The sequence below is a fragment of the Cryptomeria japonica genome, chromosome 2 (assembly GCF_030272615.1).
Source record: "Cryptomeria japonica chromosome 2, Sugi_1.0, whole genome shotgun sequence".
NCBI lineage: Eukaryota > Viridiplantae > Streptophyta > Pinopsida > Cupressales > Cupressaceae > Cryptomeria > Cryptomeria japonica.
In genome coordinates this window covers 126,805,126-126,819,542 of record NC_081406.1, presented here as the reverse complement: position 1 = coordinate 126,819,542, position 14,417 = coordinate 126,805,126, and the positions used below count along the sequence as shown (strand labels likewise).

Genomic DNA, 14,417 nt, shown 5'->3' with positions numbered 1-14,417 from the left:
TCCCTCCTTAGTCGACATTCACCAAAAACTAATAATGTTTCATTATTAACAAATTGCCCCCCTTTATCAATTTAATTTATTATTAATGTCTAACTTGGGCACATAATAATTAATTGGCCAAGTAAAAAGGGAATCAACTTGGGCTTATATAATTTTGCCTTTTAAAATATAGTTTTCCTTCTTAGAGGGGCATCCATAAGATGGGGAGAGAATTTAATAATAAAATAATAATAACATATTATTTTTATTATTATTTTTTTCTCTATTTATAACAATTGATGAACCCTCTAGAACTTTCCAATTTCCACCTCGTGATGTAGCTTCTAAAATAAGTTGGAGGACTTTATAAAATAAAGTGAGATTTCATAATATTATTTCACCTTCTTTATTTTTTATAATTAAATTAATTAATAATAAGTTATCCTTTTTGAATAATATTTAATTTGGACAACTTAATAAGAATTAATTTAATTAATTGTCACTTAAAAAAAATTGGGGACATTACAGGTAGTGTACAATGGGTGATCATCCACTTGGTACAGCTCAACAATAACTCTATCAAATGAGCTTTGGGGAACACAATCTCACAATGGAAATTGAATTTTGCATAATTTGTATCCTAGTAGTCTTGCCCTAGAGGTAAGTTGGCATTACCTAGGTCACCCTAGGCTACACTTATGTTGGTAGTTGACATGCTTTTGCTCCAAGCAACACAATCAATTGGAGGCTCCAAGTTTAAGTACTAGTTGACATTTATCAAATTTCAATTCAAAGTTATAGGACTTGAACTCTGTGTGGACTCAGTAGCCCAAAATTTGGACTCAGACTCAAGACTTGGGACTCGACAAAAAATTGAGCTAGGCCTTGACAAAAAATACCGTAGTTTTACCAAAAAGAAAAAGAAATTAATGCATTCAGAGAACATAAAAGCTTAATTTGACTATCAATTTGTCATAATTCAAACATTACAAATGTCATATGATCTTCAAACACTGAATATTTGAAATTTTATATTTCATACCCAATAACTAGTGGGGATTTGGGAGTGGGGACCCTAATGGGTTCGAGGGGCAGCAATGATAAGTTGCACAAAGTGTTAGATGTGAGAAAAACTCACTTTTTGAGCCAAAATACGAAGAAATGGACGAGTTTGAGCAAAAATATGAAGGATAGAAAACTCACTTTTTTTTGTTTTAACACGCCTAGACAAACCCAAGAGTTCACACCCAAAACTCGGGAATCCGAGTCTAAGACTTGAAGAGTCCCGGGGCAAGACTCGGATGAGTAATTCCCAAAACTCTTCCGGGCTCACCGTGCAAGTCAGTGGTGAGTTGACTCATCCAGAGATGGGACTTGCGAGTTTGACGAGTTATAGAGAGTACTCTTAGAGTCCTAAAACAGAGTTTCAATGAACTTCCAAAGTTAAAGACAACATATAGCAGCCAAAGCTGTTGCAGAAATCATGATCGCAGGTTGCCAAAAGTAGTGATAACAAAATAATTGGCAGATTCCATCATCCAAGAAGACCTGAGACATCTGCCCAAGAATAATCTAATAACTGCCGTTGCAAAGACAGCTAGTGGACCTTGTGGCCACAAGGATTCCTTAGTTACACGCACACACACAGGTAGGTATGTTGGAGTTTATGCACAGCCATGGATGCCACACATGAACTACTTTGGCTATGATGAATACTTCTATATGTGAATATATCTTGAGGTATATATACAACCATGGATGCTGCATATGAAACACATTGTCTATGAAGAATATTTTTCAAACTGTAACCTGGAGAGGTGATAATCAAAACATTATCAGGTTAAAGGAGAATAAGTGTTGCATGCATGGACCAAGCACATGGAACTTTGTAATCATTATATCAGGGAATTGATCCCACAACTAATAAAGAAGTTGGCTTGTTGCCATGAAAAGATCAATTGACATACATCTTCACAAAAGAATTCATCAGATATAAGTTTGAAAAATATATAAATACATTGGATGTAACTGAAATCAACATTACAGGGTGATGTTAAGATATTACTGTTTATTTGTTCATGTAATAAAGGTTACTTGAGTACTTAAAATATTTTTGAGAGTTAGGTAACAAACAATATAGCAGAATTTTAATAGTAAATATTTTATTGCTCCTTTATTCTATATTTCTCTAGTGATGGATTACTTTCAAAAAATAGGGGATTCAATAAAGAATGCTTGCACTCTAGTCCAATCAATATAGGTCCATCATTGGCCAAGGATAATGTCATTGAGAGGACTTTTCCAGATTATTTTTATTTTCATTTCTTGCATATATTAAGGATTTTTCTGACCGTTATCTTTTTCTTCCATGTTTTGTGTTTTCTATGGGGTTAAGTGGGGTAAGAGCTACTCTTCTATTGTCTCTTTATAGCCTAACAGAAGACAAGATAATAGATCTAGACTTGTAAATTTTCTTATATATTGTTGCAATTGCTTGGAACGACATTGCCTTCTTCCCAGTGCTAAATTTGTAAATTGGAAAATATTCTAGCTTTTCAATTTTGTTAACACTCTTGAAAATACTCTGTTTTTGCCTTGATCAAGTTCAGTGTAGTCAGACAAGGGGATATTTTTGTAGGTTCAAGGCAAAAGGATACCCATAGTTCCATCAATATTCAAAATATAGGGTTTTAACTTTTTTTCAAGATGAAAATCCTTACAGCTTGGACAAGACTCGTCTTATTTCTACTTTCGTTGTTTCTTTTTTTCTATTTTTATGTTCTATTCACGTTTGAATCAAACCTTCAGCATTACAAATGAAGCATGCATAAATAGAGACAAACTTTAGAGTGCATATTTAGCTGATATGTGGTTCCCATTGAATTGCATTTGTTGCAGAATTCTAACGATGAAGTATTTAAACAAGTGATAGAAGCACCTGTTGCTCGAAGACTTGTGCTGGTAATGGACAAGGATGTAGCGGGGCATCACATTGCAAAGGTAGAGGGTTTCTTTGATAATCATCATTACTAAGATATATGTTCAATTTAAATAATGCCATCAGTAAAAGTCCTTTTGTTGCTTTTTATTTGTGATTATATCTTGTCAATGAAGGAAGAAACTTCTGAGAAGGTTTATGGTTCAGCTTGATATCTACACATCTAGAAAACTGTATGGTATAAATATTACAAATTAAACATGCCCTTGCTTGATGTTATAATCATCATTGCATAGGAATGCAATTTTGAAATTAGTTACTTTCTAAATTTAAAATCTCTCACTGAAAATTGAAATGGTAATGACAGGGATCAACCTCGATTAAGTGGGATGTTTTAGTGTCAGATTCTGGTTTTCAATTGTTGCTCTTTGTTCATTGCATTGCCTTTTAACTTTGTTGGCAGTAGCAGAAATCAATTAGTGCATTTGGGAATATGGCATGGTGGTGAAATGTTCTAGACCAAGTATTTGCAAATGTTCCCAGCTTGTTTCAGATGAAAATTTTTCTACTGAATCTGTCAATTCCAAGTTTAGAGTCAAAGAAGCAGACCTTGAATCCTAGGATAATGCTTACTGGGTTAGAACCGAACCATTGCTTGCAGCTTTCCCAGTTCAGCAGAATCCAGTGCTGAAGATTCATTTGGGACAATGTTAAGATACTAACTAGGATTCCTTTGACGAATGTGTTGAATTCTTTTATAATCTAGAGTATTTGTGATCTCTCTCTGTGTGAGCTTACAAATCTTCACCGTGGGTTGCTTCTGTTTTGGTGATTTAATACCTGTCACCAATTCTCAGAGGCATTTGTTGGCTTTTTGTTTCGGCCACAAAGGCTATAACTATGTCTTACGTGCTGGATTCATAGTTCCCTTACCTCTTATGTGGAGATTATCATGGACCTACAGTATTATCATCTCTTAACTCTGCTACATTTTCTTCATATTTTGTCACTCCATGACCTTGGTTGTTTTACCTGAGTGTTTTGGTACAATGATGAAGGCTGTAACTATGTCTCACATGTTGCTGGATTCATGGTTCCATTCCTTCTCTTGTTGAAATTCTCCTGTAATTACAACATCATCTTACCCTAACTCTGCTATGTTTCCTTTGCAGTTGTCATTCCATTACCTTGGTTGTTTTAGCTGAGTGTCTTCTGTGACTGCAGTTCTTGTTGAGCTGTTTAACATTGGAGATGCTTTGCAACAAGCTTCTAGAAAAATTCTCTTATATCATGAATTTCAGCCTGCTCATTCTCTTTATAGTTTGTTCTATCTCTTCTACATAATAATATATTATTTGTAAACACCAAGTCCAATGGCTTCTTCATTAATGATTTTGATTTTACAGTTTTCTTTAGAACAAGAATTGTGTGAATCCTTTTGTAGTTGTTGTTGACCATGGATTGTATCAATTCATCTCTCTTTGATCCTTTATTTTATTGTTGGAGTTCACTTTATTGGTTAAAAATCCATTGTTGGGCCTCTCTGAAGCACAAATTTTAAAATGATCTTGTTCAAGAGAATTGATGATAATAACTAAATTAATCATGTATACATAACTGTCAAGATTATTGATTCTTGATATAAATTTAGAATCTTTTCAAAAAATTAAAACTAGTTACCATCAAGAGTGCAAGTGTGAGATTCCTTTGTTGATTCAAGTGAAATACAGGCTAAAAGAAAAGGTCACAAGGGAATGTCTTTGATGCTGACTTTGGACTATAGTGGAATCAATTGGGATAGAGTGAAGAAGTGGTGAGATTTCATTGTGCACCTCTTTTGTGAACCTTTAAGAACATTTATTCAATCAAAAGATAATTTTATAACACACAACAAGAAGAGACATTAAAAGTTTGAAATAGATTTGAATGTAAAAGTTAGAACTGAAATGAAGAGGGAACATTCCCTTGTAAGCATTAATGACCTTAGTCTCCAAACCGGGGGAGGATTTCAATGTGGTTGTTTGTATCCGAAAAGAAAAAATAAAAGGGTTAAAGAAATAAATTATATTGATGCTTATTAGTGAGAAAAACAGGTTTGTGAGACACCATCAAATAACATAAATGATAGCTAAGGGAAAGTAGTGCCTAAAGGCCAACACATCCCTCAATGAATAGTTATATAATAAATATAAGAGGTTTATGAAGTTGCAGCAAGCCTAGAAAAACCACTGTAATAAAATCAAGAATACATGTTGAGATTGATAGGGTTACAGTTTTGTGAGATGTATCAAGGAATGAGCTGAAAGATCCCCAACCCAATTCTAACAAATCTGATCCAAATCAACTGTTTGTTTTGCTGATAAAGTCTTGGGCCATTGTATGTTAAGTGGGGGTTTGGCTGATTTCTTTTTTTTTTGGGAGAGTTTTTGAACAATGTTTTGAATGCTAAGTGAAAGAAATAGCTGATACCATATAGAATAATGCATAACACATTAAGAAGGCAATTAAGATAACTTTCTTTCACTTAAAAAGACTGATGTACATACCTACACCTCCAAATACACCCTAGGGTTTGATACCCTTATTTCCAAAATGGAGCGGCTGGCTGAGAATAAGCTAGAAATGAATGGTGATGATCTCTAGAAGGTCCGCCCTACAATTAATTGATGGAAACCTGCCTTCAAACTGATAAATCTGCACTAAAATCCCCAATGAATGCTACCAAATGCACATTGAAACTAAATACTGATGTAAGCTATCATCAGGAGAGATGTGTTTTCATCCAAATCTCCAAATTCTTCCAAAAGTTTGCGTTCCTAGAAGCTCCAAGCTGCTGAAACCCTCAAGCTTGTTGCTAATTTGAAAATTGGAAGCATAAGAATGAATCCAAATGATAGGCAAAATGCTTTTTTACCTATTTTGGGGTTACTATTTAGCCTTAAAATCATAAAATATCCTCGAGGGTCCAATTTCTCATTGTGGACTTGACCCCCTTTTAATTCGATTCCTGTCTTGGATGTAATTTCTTACACCCAAGCCATTCAGGAAATCGAAGGTCAATTCGATTCCTATCTTGGATGTAATTTCTTCCACCCAAGCCATCCAGGAAATCGAAGGTTAATTCAATTCCTATCTTGGATGTAATTTCTTATACCCAAGCCATCCAGGAAATCAAAGGTTATTCGATTCCTGTCTTGGATGTAATTTCTTACACCCAAGCCATCCAAGGAAGACCATTTGTCAATTCCTTGCCTTGGATGATGTATCTCATCATCCAAGTCCATCAAAGGGGACCGGCCAGATCCGTCTCTTCTTGGATGAACTTAGTCAACCAAGCCATATATATGCATATAGATATTCAATATATATATTGCCTACTAGGGATTATCATAATCCCTCCATAGACTAAGGGAGTTTCCTCCCTATAGCCTCCATCATGTAATCACATTTATTTTACATTTTACAATTTATTACTATTTTCTATTCCATAATCCACATTTACATATTCCTAATTTAACATGTATTCCCTGACATATATTCATCGAAATATCCATTATCCAAAATTCATATTTATTTATGAACGTATATTCCTAACTATTCATTGAGATGTATTTATTAACATCTAAGAACCATTCTTTAACATATGTAATAAAATGTTCATTACTTATATTCATCAATATACGTATTAAAATATTCATTATTAACATTCATTAATATATGTATTAAAATATTCATTATTAATATTCATTAATATATATTAAAATATTCATTATTAATATTCATTAATATATGTATTAAAATATTCATTACTAATATTCATTAATATATGTATTAAAATATTCATTACTAATATTCATTAATATATGTATTAAAATATTCATTATTAAATTCATTAATATATGCATTATTAATATTCATTATTAATATTCATATATATATAAATATTCATTATTGATATTCATTAATCTATATGTTAAGATATTTATTAACTATATTCATTTGCATATACATTTGTGACATCCCTTACCGATCTACACCCACCGTAGCAGTTTCCAATCTGCAGTTCCTAATTGCTTGCACACAATGATGGACCGCTATTCCAGTTATGACAATAAATATATGCAAAGTGTGGTTGCCTTTACTGATTTCTGCCTTTATCTTTTATGCAGCTTCAATGTGCCTTAATGGCAATCTGCTCCTTCGAGCAATCCGAACTGGATTATAAAGAAGAAAATACCAATTCCACCTTCCTGATTTGAATGATAGAACTGCCTTCTTATATCTCATGCTTGGGATGCGGAGTCATTTGTAAAGGACACGACTCACGTCTCTTCTTAATCACATCATTCCATAATACTTCCAATCACTGTATCAATCCATATCGGGTTTGTGTACAAAAGTCAACACACCCATTCATAATTACTAATCGCTGATAAGGATATTAGTTTATGTTTAACATAGGCTTGAATATGGACATTTTATATTGTAGACAAAGATATAAACATCGCTGAATATTTCAACTCTTCACAAGGTGAGTGTCGCTGCCACATATATTTTGATTAATCGAATAATTATATCGACTTCTACATCATTGACTGTTTTGTTCAAGGCAACTGGATACTTACGTTTACTGAGGAGTTTGATGTTGTCCTTCTATCATTCTTCTTGATTTTATTATGTTCTAAAGTGGATAAGAAGACTAATAATGAGGAAACCTCTTATTTATAAGACTTCACGGTTTCCAATCTTTATTCCTACTATAACTACTTAGAGATTCGGGACTGCCACTCCAGAACATATACTTGGTAAAGGTTAGCTTTTCTAAGATGGGGACATCACATAGTTCCCTATAACAGTGAACATATTAATTTGGATGTCGATCCAATGTTCATTAATCGCTTTTGATTATCTTGGACATTGTCTATGTTCAGATTCCTTCCATTTTAGTTGTCTTAATAAATATTATATTTATTGTTACTTATTTATTTATTTATATTATTATAGTTTTATTATTTATTTTTATTTGAATATTTCAAGAATATTATTAGTAATAAATATTAATAGATATTAATTAAATAATATATTTAATAAATAAATAAATTCCAAATAGAAATTCGTTGTTATTATTATATTAATTAATAATAATAATTACTTCATTTAGGATGTATATAACGATCAAGGAGGGGACATGACAGATGGGGGGCACTTTTCACTTTTCCTCTTATGTTTCTTTGTTACTATTCACATAAGGCCAACTTTTATATTTCAATTTTTATCATGGTTTCACCCCAAAACACCAAACTGAAAGGCTCGTAAAGCTCCCTGTTGAGCTCCACAACCCTCTGTTGGGTCCCCCAAACCACCCTGCTAATCTATGGTACCCTAATGATAGGCCAATCTTTGCTCAACTGCCTGTCACCTAGGAAGGGGACATTACATGAGCTAATATCCTAGAAAAGAAAAGAGGATGAATACAAAATAGGGTGTCATGCCCCCAATTTTTGCTTGCCCTTAGTAACAACATTTCTAGCAGGGTCGGTCTATTATCTAGTTCTCGTAGGCCAGTAGAGCGTGGAGGGAACCAACTCAAGGTCTTAGAGAGTCATGCATGAGCCTTTCAAGTGGTTTGGAGCAATTGACAACAGTTTCCTAAAATTTAAGAGGGATCCCTGTTATTTAGGGATTGACTGGGAGTGGTCTAGGGGGCATCTAGAGACCTCTGGGAACGTTTTGGAGACTTTGAGTTCATCTCCTATTTTTTAGGTTGAACTCCCAGTTCACTAACAGACATCCCGGAGGTGCATATAGTAGAGGGGAACCATTGGGTTTTAGTTTCAGGTTGACAGGTCCAGTCTCCTACTTTTTAAGAGCATCCCTAGATTTTAGGGGAAAACTAGTTGGCTTATGTGGCTTGAGCATTATCCACAGGCAGGTGGCTTCGATCAGTTTACAGTTTTGAGTTTATTTGAGCACTTGATGAATAAAATAGGAAATATTTTAATATTTGCTAAGTTGATTAAATAATTAAAAGGTGATTATATTAATCACTTATCTTATTATATTATTAAATAGAAGCCATAACACCTTTCCTAGGCGTGGCAACTTGGAGGAGTTGGTTTAAGTGATTTTGGCCCTATTCAATGAATAATTGACTGCTTTAGCCAATCGAACTTCTAGAGGGAATTGTCTTGCAAATAAAATAAAGTTATTTTATTAATAAAAAGGGCAAATGAAACCCTAATTCGAAATTAGGGTTTGGGCTGAAAATAAATGGTGTTTGGGATCTCATTTTGCACATCTATGACTGGAAAATTATTATTTTTTAGAGCCATCTGGTATTTGCAGGTCTGCAACGTTTATTGCAGGTGTCTGAATTGGATTTGGAGACGGAAACTGTAATGTCCCTTGTGGGGGAGTTGTCTATTCGAAGCTTAAGACCTGCAAACAAACGTTAGTACTCCAAAATATGCAAGATAAGTAAACATGTGTGCCATTTATACAAGTAGTAAAGCTGTGTTATTCTACATATTCAACAATTAAATGCTCGTTGATTGGTTACTAACTATACAAGATGAAAGCATTCCTTAGGTTGATCTTACCTGGATTGACCCAACCCTCTATTGAGAACTCTTTCTCAGTTAGGACAACCCAGGTAATATCTCTATGGGATCTCTATTAATTAGTAATCTCATTAATGCTTTCACAACCTGGCAGAGATCCCACCTCTGTCCAAGCTTCCCTATCTCTGACATATGCATATGGTTAACCTCTACAATATATATATTGTCTCTAAGAGATTCATTACGAATCTCCCTCTAGGTTCCTATGAAATGTTTAACGTAGCTTTGGTAACCAGACTCTTCACATATAATACTTAAGTTACCTGTGGCTCTTGGAGATTTGCGTATACCCTCTTCTCTGGGACGTCTGCACTGGGGTTTCTTTCTCTGCCGTTTACTGGCAGTGGTAAGGCGCCTGAAATGGTGGTGTTCTTCCTACGTGTCTACCTGTATGCGGGAGCTACAGGTCATACGAACCCGAATGTGTATCGCGTGACTGCTTATTGGCAGTGTTTGACGAACCCTGGGTATTCGCACTTCCCACACCGTCCGCGTGTTTCTCCCTCCTCCGTGTATCCCCGATGCATTATTCATATGCATCGTGAGATGCTTCCTCTGCGACCATGACTCTTGGGCATGACTTTTGGTTTTGCTATGTTCGTTTTAATCCATTTTTACGCATATCCTTCTGCTTATTTGTTTATACTCTTATTCATTTAATAATTCGATTATTTTATTTATTAATGTCTCATTATTATTCACTACTTTTATCATTTAACTATTTATCTTAATTTATATTTTAATATTTAATTTTGACTATTTATTTAGCTATGTTTATTTAAGAGAATCATGATTTATTTATTTACTTATTATTTACTTGATTTATAACAATAATTGTTATTTATCATTTATTATTATTTACAAATAACAATTTATGACTAATGATTTATTATTTATTATTTACTTGGTTTATAATAATAATAATTATTTATTACTTTATTATTTACAAATAACAATTTATGATTAATGATTTATTATTTTAATTGGCAATGATCAATGTGTCTTTGACAATTTAAAGTACCGGGGTATATTTATTAATCGGGGGTCATTGCAGAAACCTTCAGATTTGGGTGAGAGGACGAAATCCCTCTCATATTTAAGCTACCGATTTTGCCTGGAATGTTCATATTTTGCCAATAAGGGCCAAGAACCAGTATTTGTTAGTAGCTACAGCAGGGTTACAGTCTGATAATCAGATCTGAGTACTCTGGTTGACACTTTCAGCAAGTTATTGTTTATTCATGCCAACCGTACCTCTCCTAAGTCAGCCGTACCATCCCAATCAGCCCGTGGGATGCAAATAAACTAATAAATGGAATTTAGCAGCAACTATTGGTTAGAAAATCATTGTTGGGAGGCCACTAGGGCAGATCAATGATCTCTTCTGTGAATTCAGGGCACATTTGAATGATATCAACAAATTAGAGGGGAAAATAGGGTCAATTTGGTGATCTCTCCTAGCAAGATTTCAAAATAAGCTTCAGAATTGCCAGCCATCCATTCAATTGTTTTTGATAATTATTGTTTAGAAGAATAAAACTCATTGGAGCTGTTGGTGCACTTTGGAAGCCCCTGTAGCAGTATTTTCCTTCAATAAAGTCAATAAAGAAGCCCTCCAAGCAAGGCGTTGAATCCCTGGTAGGCCAATTTGGCATGTTAGTGTTGAAATTCAATTATTCTTTGCATTTATTAGTTGCTGTTAATAAATCAGATATTCTGAAAATTGGTTTCAGTAGTTGTAGTTTGGTCTGAATTCCAAAATTGCAATATTCATTCTAGCATTCAAAAACCCCAAAAATGCATTAAAACTCAAAACTTCCTCAAAACCTCAAGCTAAAATACGCTGGTCAGATATTGAATTTGAAACAAAACAATTCAGAATTGATTCTTCTCCTTGTCAGCATCTTTCAGTGGTATCAGAGCATCGAACCTTCCAGCCTGGTTGAAAAAAAAATTAGTTCAGCTACAAGTCAGTACAATGGCTAGATTTAAGGATGGGAGATTATTACCTATTTTCCTTCCTGCTTCACCTACGAAGGAAATAAACATTCAAGGAAAAATGGGCTCTTTAAGACTTTATCTCCATCATCAAGTACAAGTAAGATGCCTCGTGCCCAAGCATTCAACGAAGCAATTGTGAGAAGCCACCATAGGTATTGCACTCTCCTTGAGGAGATACATTACCACCTATCTTTCTCACAATTTATGGGTATACCAGGTGAGGGTGATGACGTGGTATCTACAAGTTCATATCTGTGGCAAAGAAGGAAAGAAGAATCAAAGGATGGCACAAAAAGCAATGGGAAAGAAGAAGAGTTAGAGTTGCATAATGCTCATTATCAATCTGGGAATGAAGATGATTATTATGATGTCCAAGGAATTGGAGAACCAATTGCTGATAAAGGTAATGTGAGCAAAAGTCTTTTGGAGGGTGACTTCGAAATCATGATTGATAAATCATATGAACGCATGGATTCTATTGGTGCCCTTTCAGTTGATCTTAGTGTTGTTCCATCATTCAACTTTGAAGATTTGAAGGAAGAGTTTGTAGGTTCCAGCAAGAGCTTGTGGTGAGATCACTCTCGAGTCAAATAACTATGATGAACATGAATCTGATTTTCTGAGTTCGACTAGCAATTTTTGGTCATCACATGAACCTTCCATTGAGGACATTCAAGCGAAGATTGATGAGAATGAGGTAAAGGTTGAAAACTCAGATTGCTTAGAGTCCGATTTTGTATCAGCAGTTGAAGAAGAGCATGATATTTATGAGTGGGCAGCTTTCATGCATGAAGATAAAAATGTTTTGGAATCTTTTAATATTAGCCTTCAAACATGGGTTGAAGGTATTAACAAGGTAATAGTTGATTCCATTGATAATACAATTACTACACGTGAAGAAAAATCAGAACAAAAGCCTTTGGTGTGGGAAGATTTACAAGGCCAGTTGATGGTAACGAAAAATAAAATAGCTCAAGCATTATCAAGAGTGGATCTTACTCATAAGAACCTAGAAGACCTTATTTGGACAGCCCAAAGAGAAGAAAGACAAAATGGTATGGCACAAGGAATTTCTCATACACATCTGCATTCTTTCAAAGAAGCATTGAAATTGATGAAAGAGGACTACCTACAGATGCTTAAAGATAGGGATATAGCAGTCAAGTTGGTGAAAGATAAAGATAGAGAGATTGTGTTTCTTTGTCTTCAGCTGAGTATGCCTTGTCATACTCTGCGTAAATCAGAAAATTAGACCTCTATAGCAGCCTTTACACGTGGAATAACTAATGAAGAAGGGTCTACAAGTGTTAGCACTAAAAGTACAAGTGTTGAGCACAAAGCTTTCAATGAAGAAGTGCTTGTAAAAGTTAAAGACATGACTCAAAAGGATGACAACAGCAGTAAAACTTCCTATTCTCATGAGTTTGTTGTCTACAGTCATGAAGAAGGTAATGAAATATATTCAAACTTTGTTGATAATCCTTTTTTTGAGGTGAGTGCTGACTTGACTTTAGATAATCCACTCTTTGAGTTGGATGATGAGGAGGCTCTTGACCTTGATGACACAAATGATATGTGGGACTCAGGTGTGGAATATAATTGTAAAACTGAGCATACACTTAGTGGACCAGCCACTAATGTCATGTCATTATATGCAAATGAAGACATCCATAATGCAAATTTGGTTGAGCTTTCGATTATTCATGGTGAGTTTGAGTTGTCTCTTCTAGAGGCTCACATAGTAGAGAATATGTCGTTTAGCACTAGCACCAGCTTAGATGAATCCATACAAGGGAAATATTCAGTCCCGATTTTCAGATTTATAACAGCAGTGGTTCATTGTTATTTATTCATGACATAGGTGCATATAATCATGGGGAAATGAGCCGTAGTAATTCTGCAGTGTTGGGTACAAATGATGCATGCTTTGATTTTTTTCATGATGGCAGACATGCTTCAACTTTGAGGTTGCCACCAAGGGAATTTTCTCTTAATGTGGCAGCGTTATCCTTGCCGTGTGATAGTTTGTTTGACATCATACTCTCCTACTTCAGCTCCTATAGTGGATTATTCATCTTGGTTTGGAATCCAGGTATTGACATGTATAATACATTTCTCCGGTGGATTCATGGTGCATTGCTACACTTTGGGAATATTGATGTTTATATCAGAGTAGTGCAGCAGATGGGTGATGCGACATGCCTCGGATTGGTATGGGATTTGAGAATTGATGTGCAGTATGCAACTATAGGTTGCTTGAAGACAAGCAATCTTTGGGAAGGGAGGATTGTCATGTCCCCAATTTTTGCCCTTCCTTAGTAACAACATTTCTAGCAGGGTTGGTCTATTATCTGGTTCCCGTAGGCTAGCAGAGCGTGGAGGGAGCCAACTCAAGGGCTAAGAGAGTCATGCATGAGCCTTTCAGGCAGTTTGAAGCAGTTGACAATAGTTTCCTAAAATTTAAGAGGGATCCCTATTTTTTAGGGATTGATTGGGAGTGGTCTAGGGGGCATCCAGAGACCTCTGGGAACGTTTTGGAGACTTTGAGTGCATCTCATATTTTTTAGGAGGCGCTCCTATTTTTTAAAAGGAACTCCCAGTTCATTGACAGACATCCTAGAGGTGCACATAACAGAGGGGAACCATTGGGATTCGGTTTCAAGTTGACAGGTCCAGTCTCCTACTTTTTAAGAGCATCCCTAGATTTTAGGGGAAAACTACTAATTGGCTTATGTGTCTCGAGCATTATCCACAGGCACGTGGCTTCGATCAGTTTACAGTTTTGAGTTTATTTGAGCACTTGATGAATAAAATAGGAAATATTAAAATATTTCCTAAGTTGATTAAATAATTAAAAGGTGATTATATTAATCACTTAT

General features: G+C 34.9%; 1 protein-coding gene across 2 annotated transcripts in view; it reads left to right on the top strand.

Annotated features, from left to right (window-relative positions):
* The window catches only part of LOC131043329 (uncharacterized), a 176,771-nt gene that overhangs the window by 44,745 nt on the left and 117,609 nt on the right, over positions 1-14,417 (top strand). For both annotated transcript variants that reach the window (XM_057976528.2, XM_057976527.2), the window contains exon 3: positions 2,878-2,979. In XM_057976528.2, the coding sequence (XP_057832511.2) occupies positions 2,878-2,979 (102 nt within the window). The remainder of the gene's footprint in view (positions 1-2,877; positions 2,980-14,417) is intronic.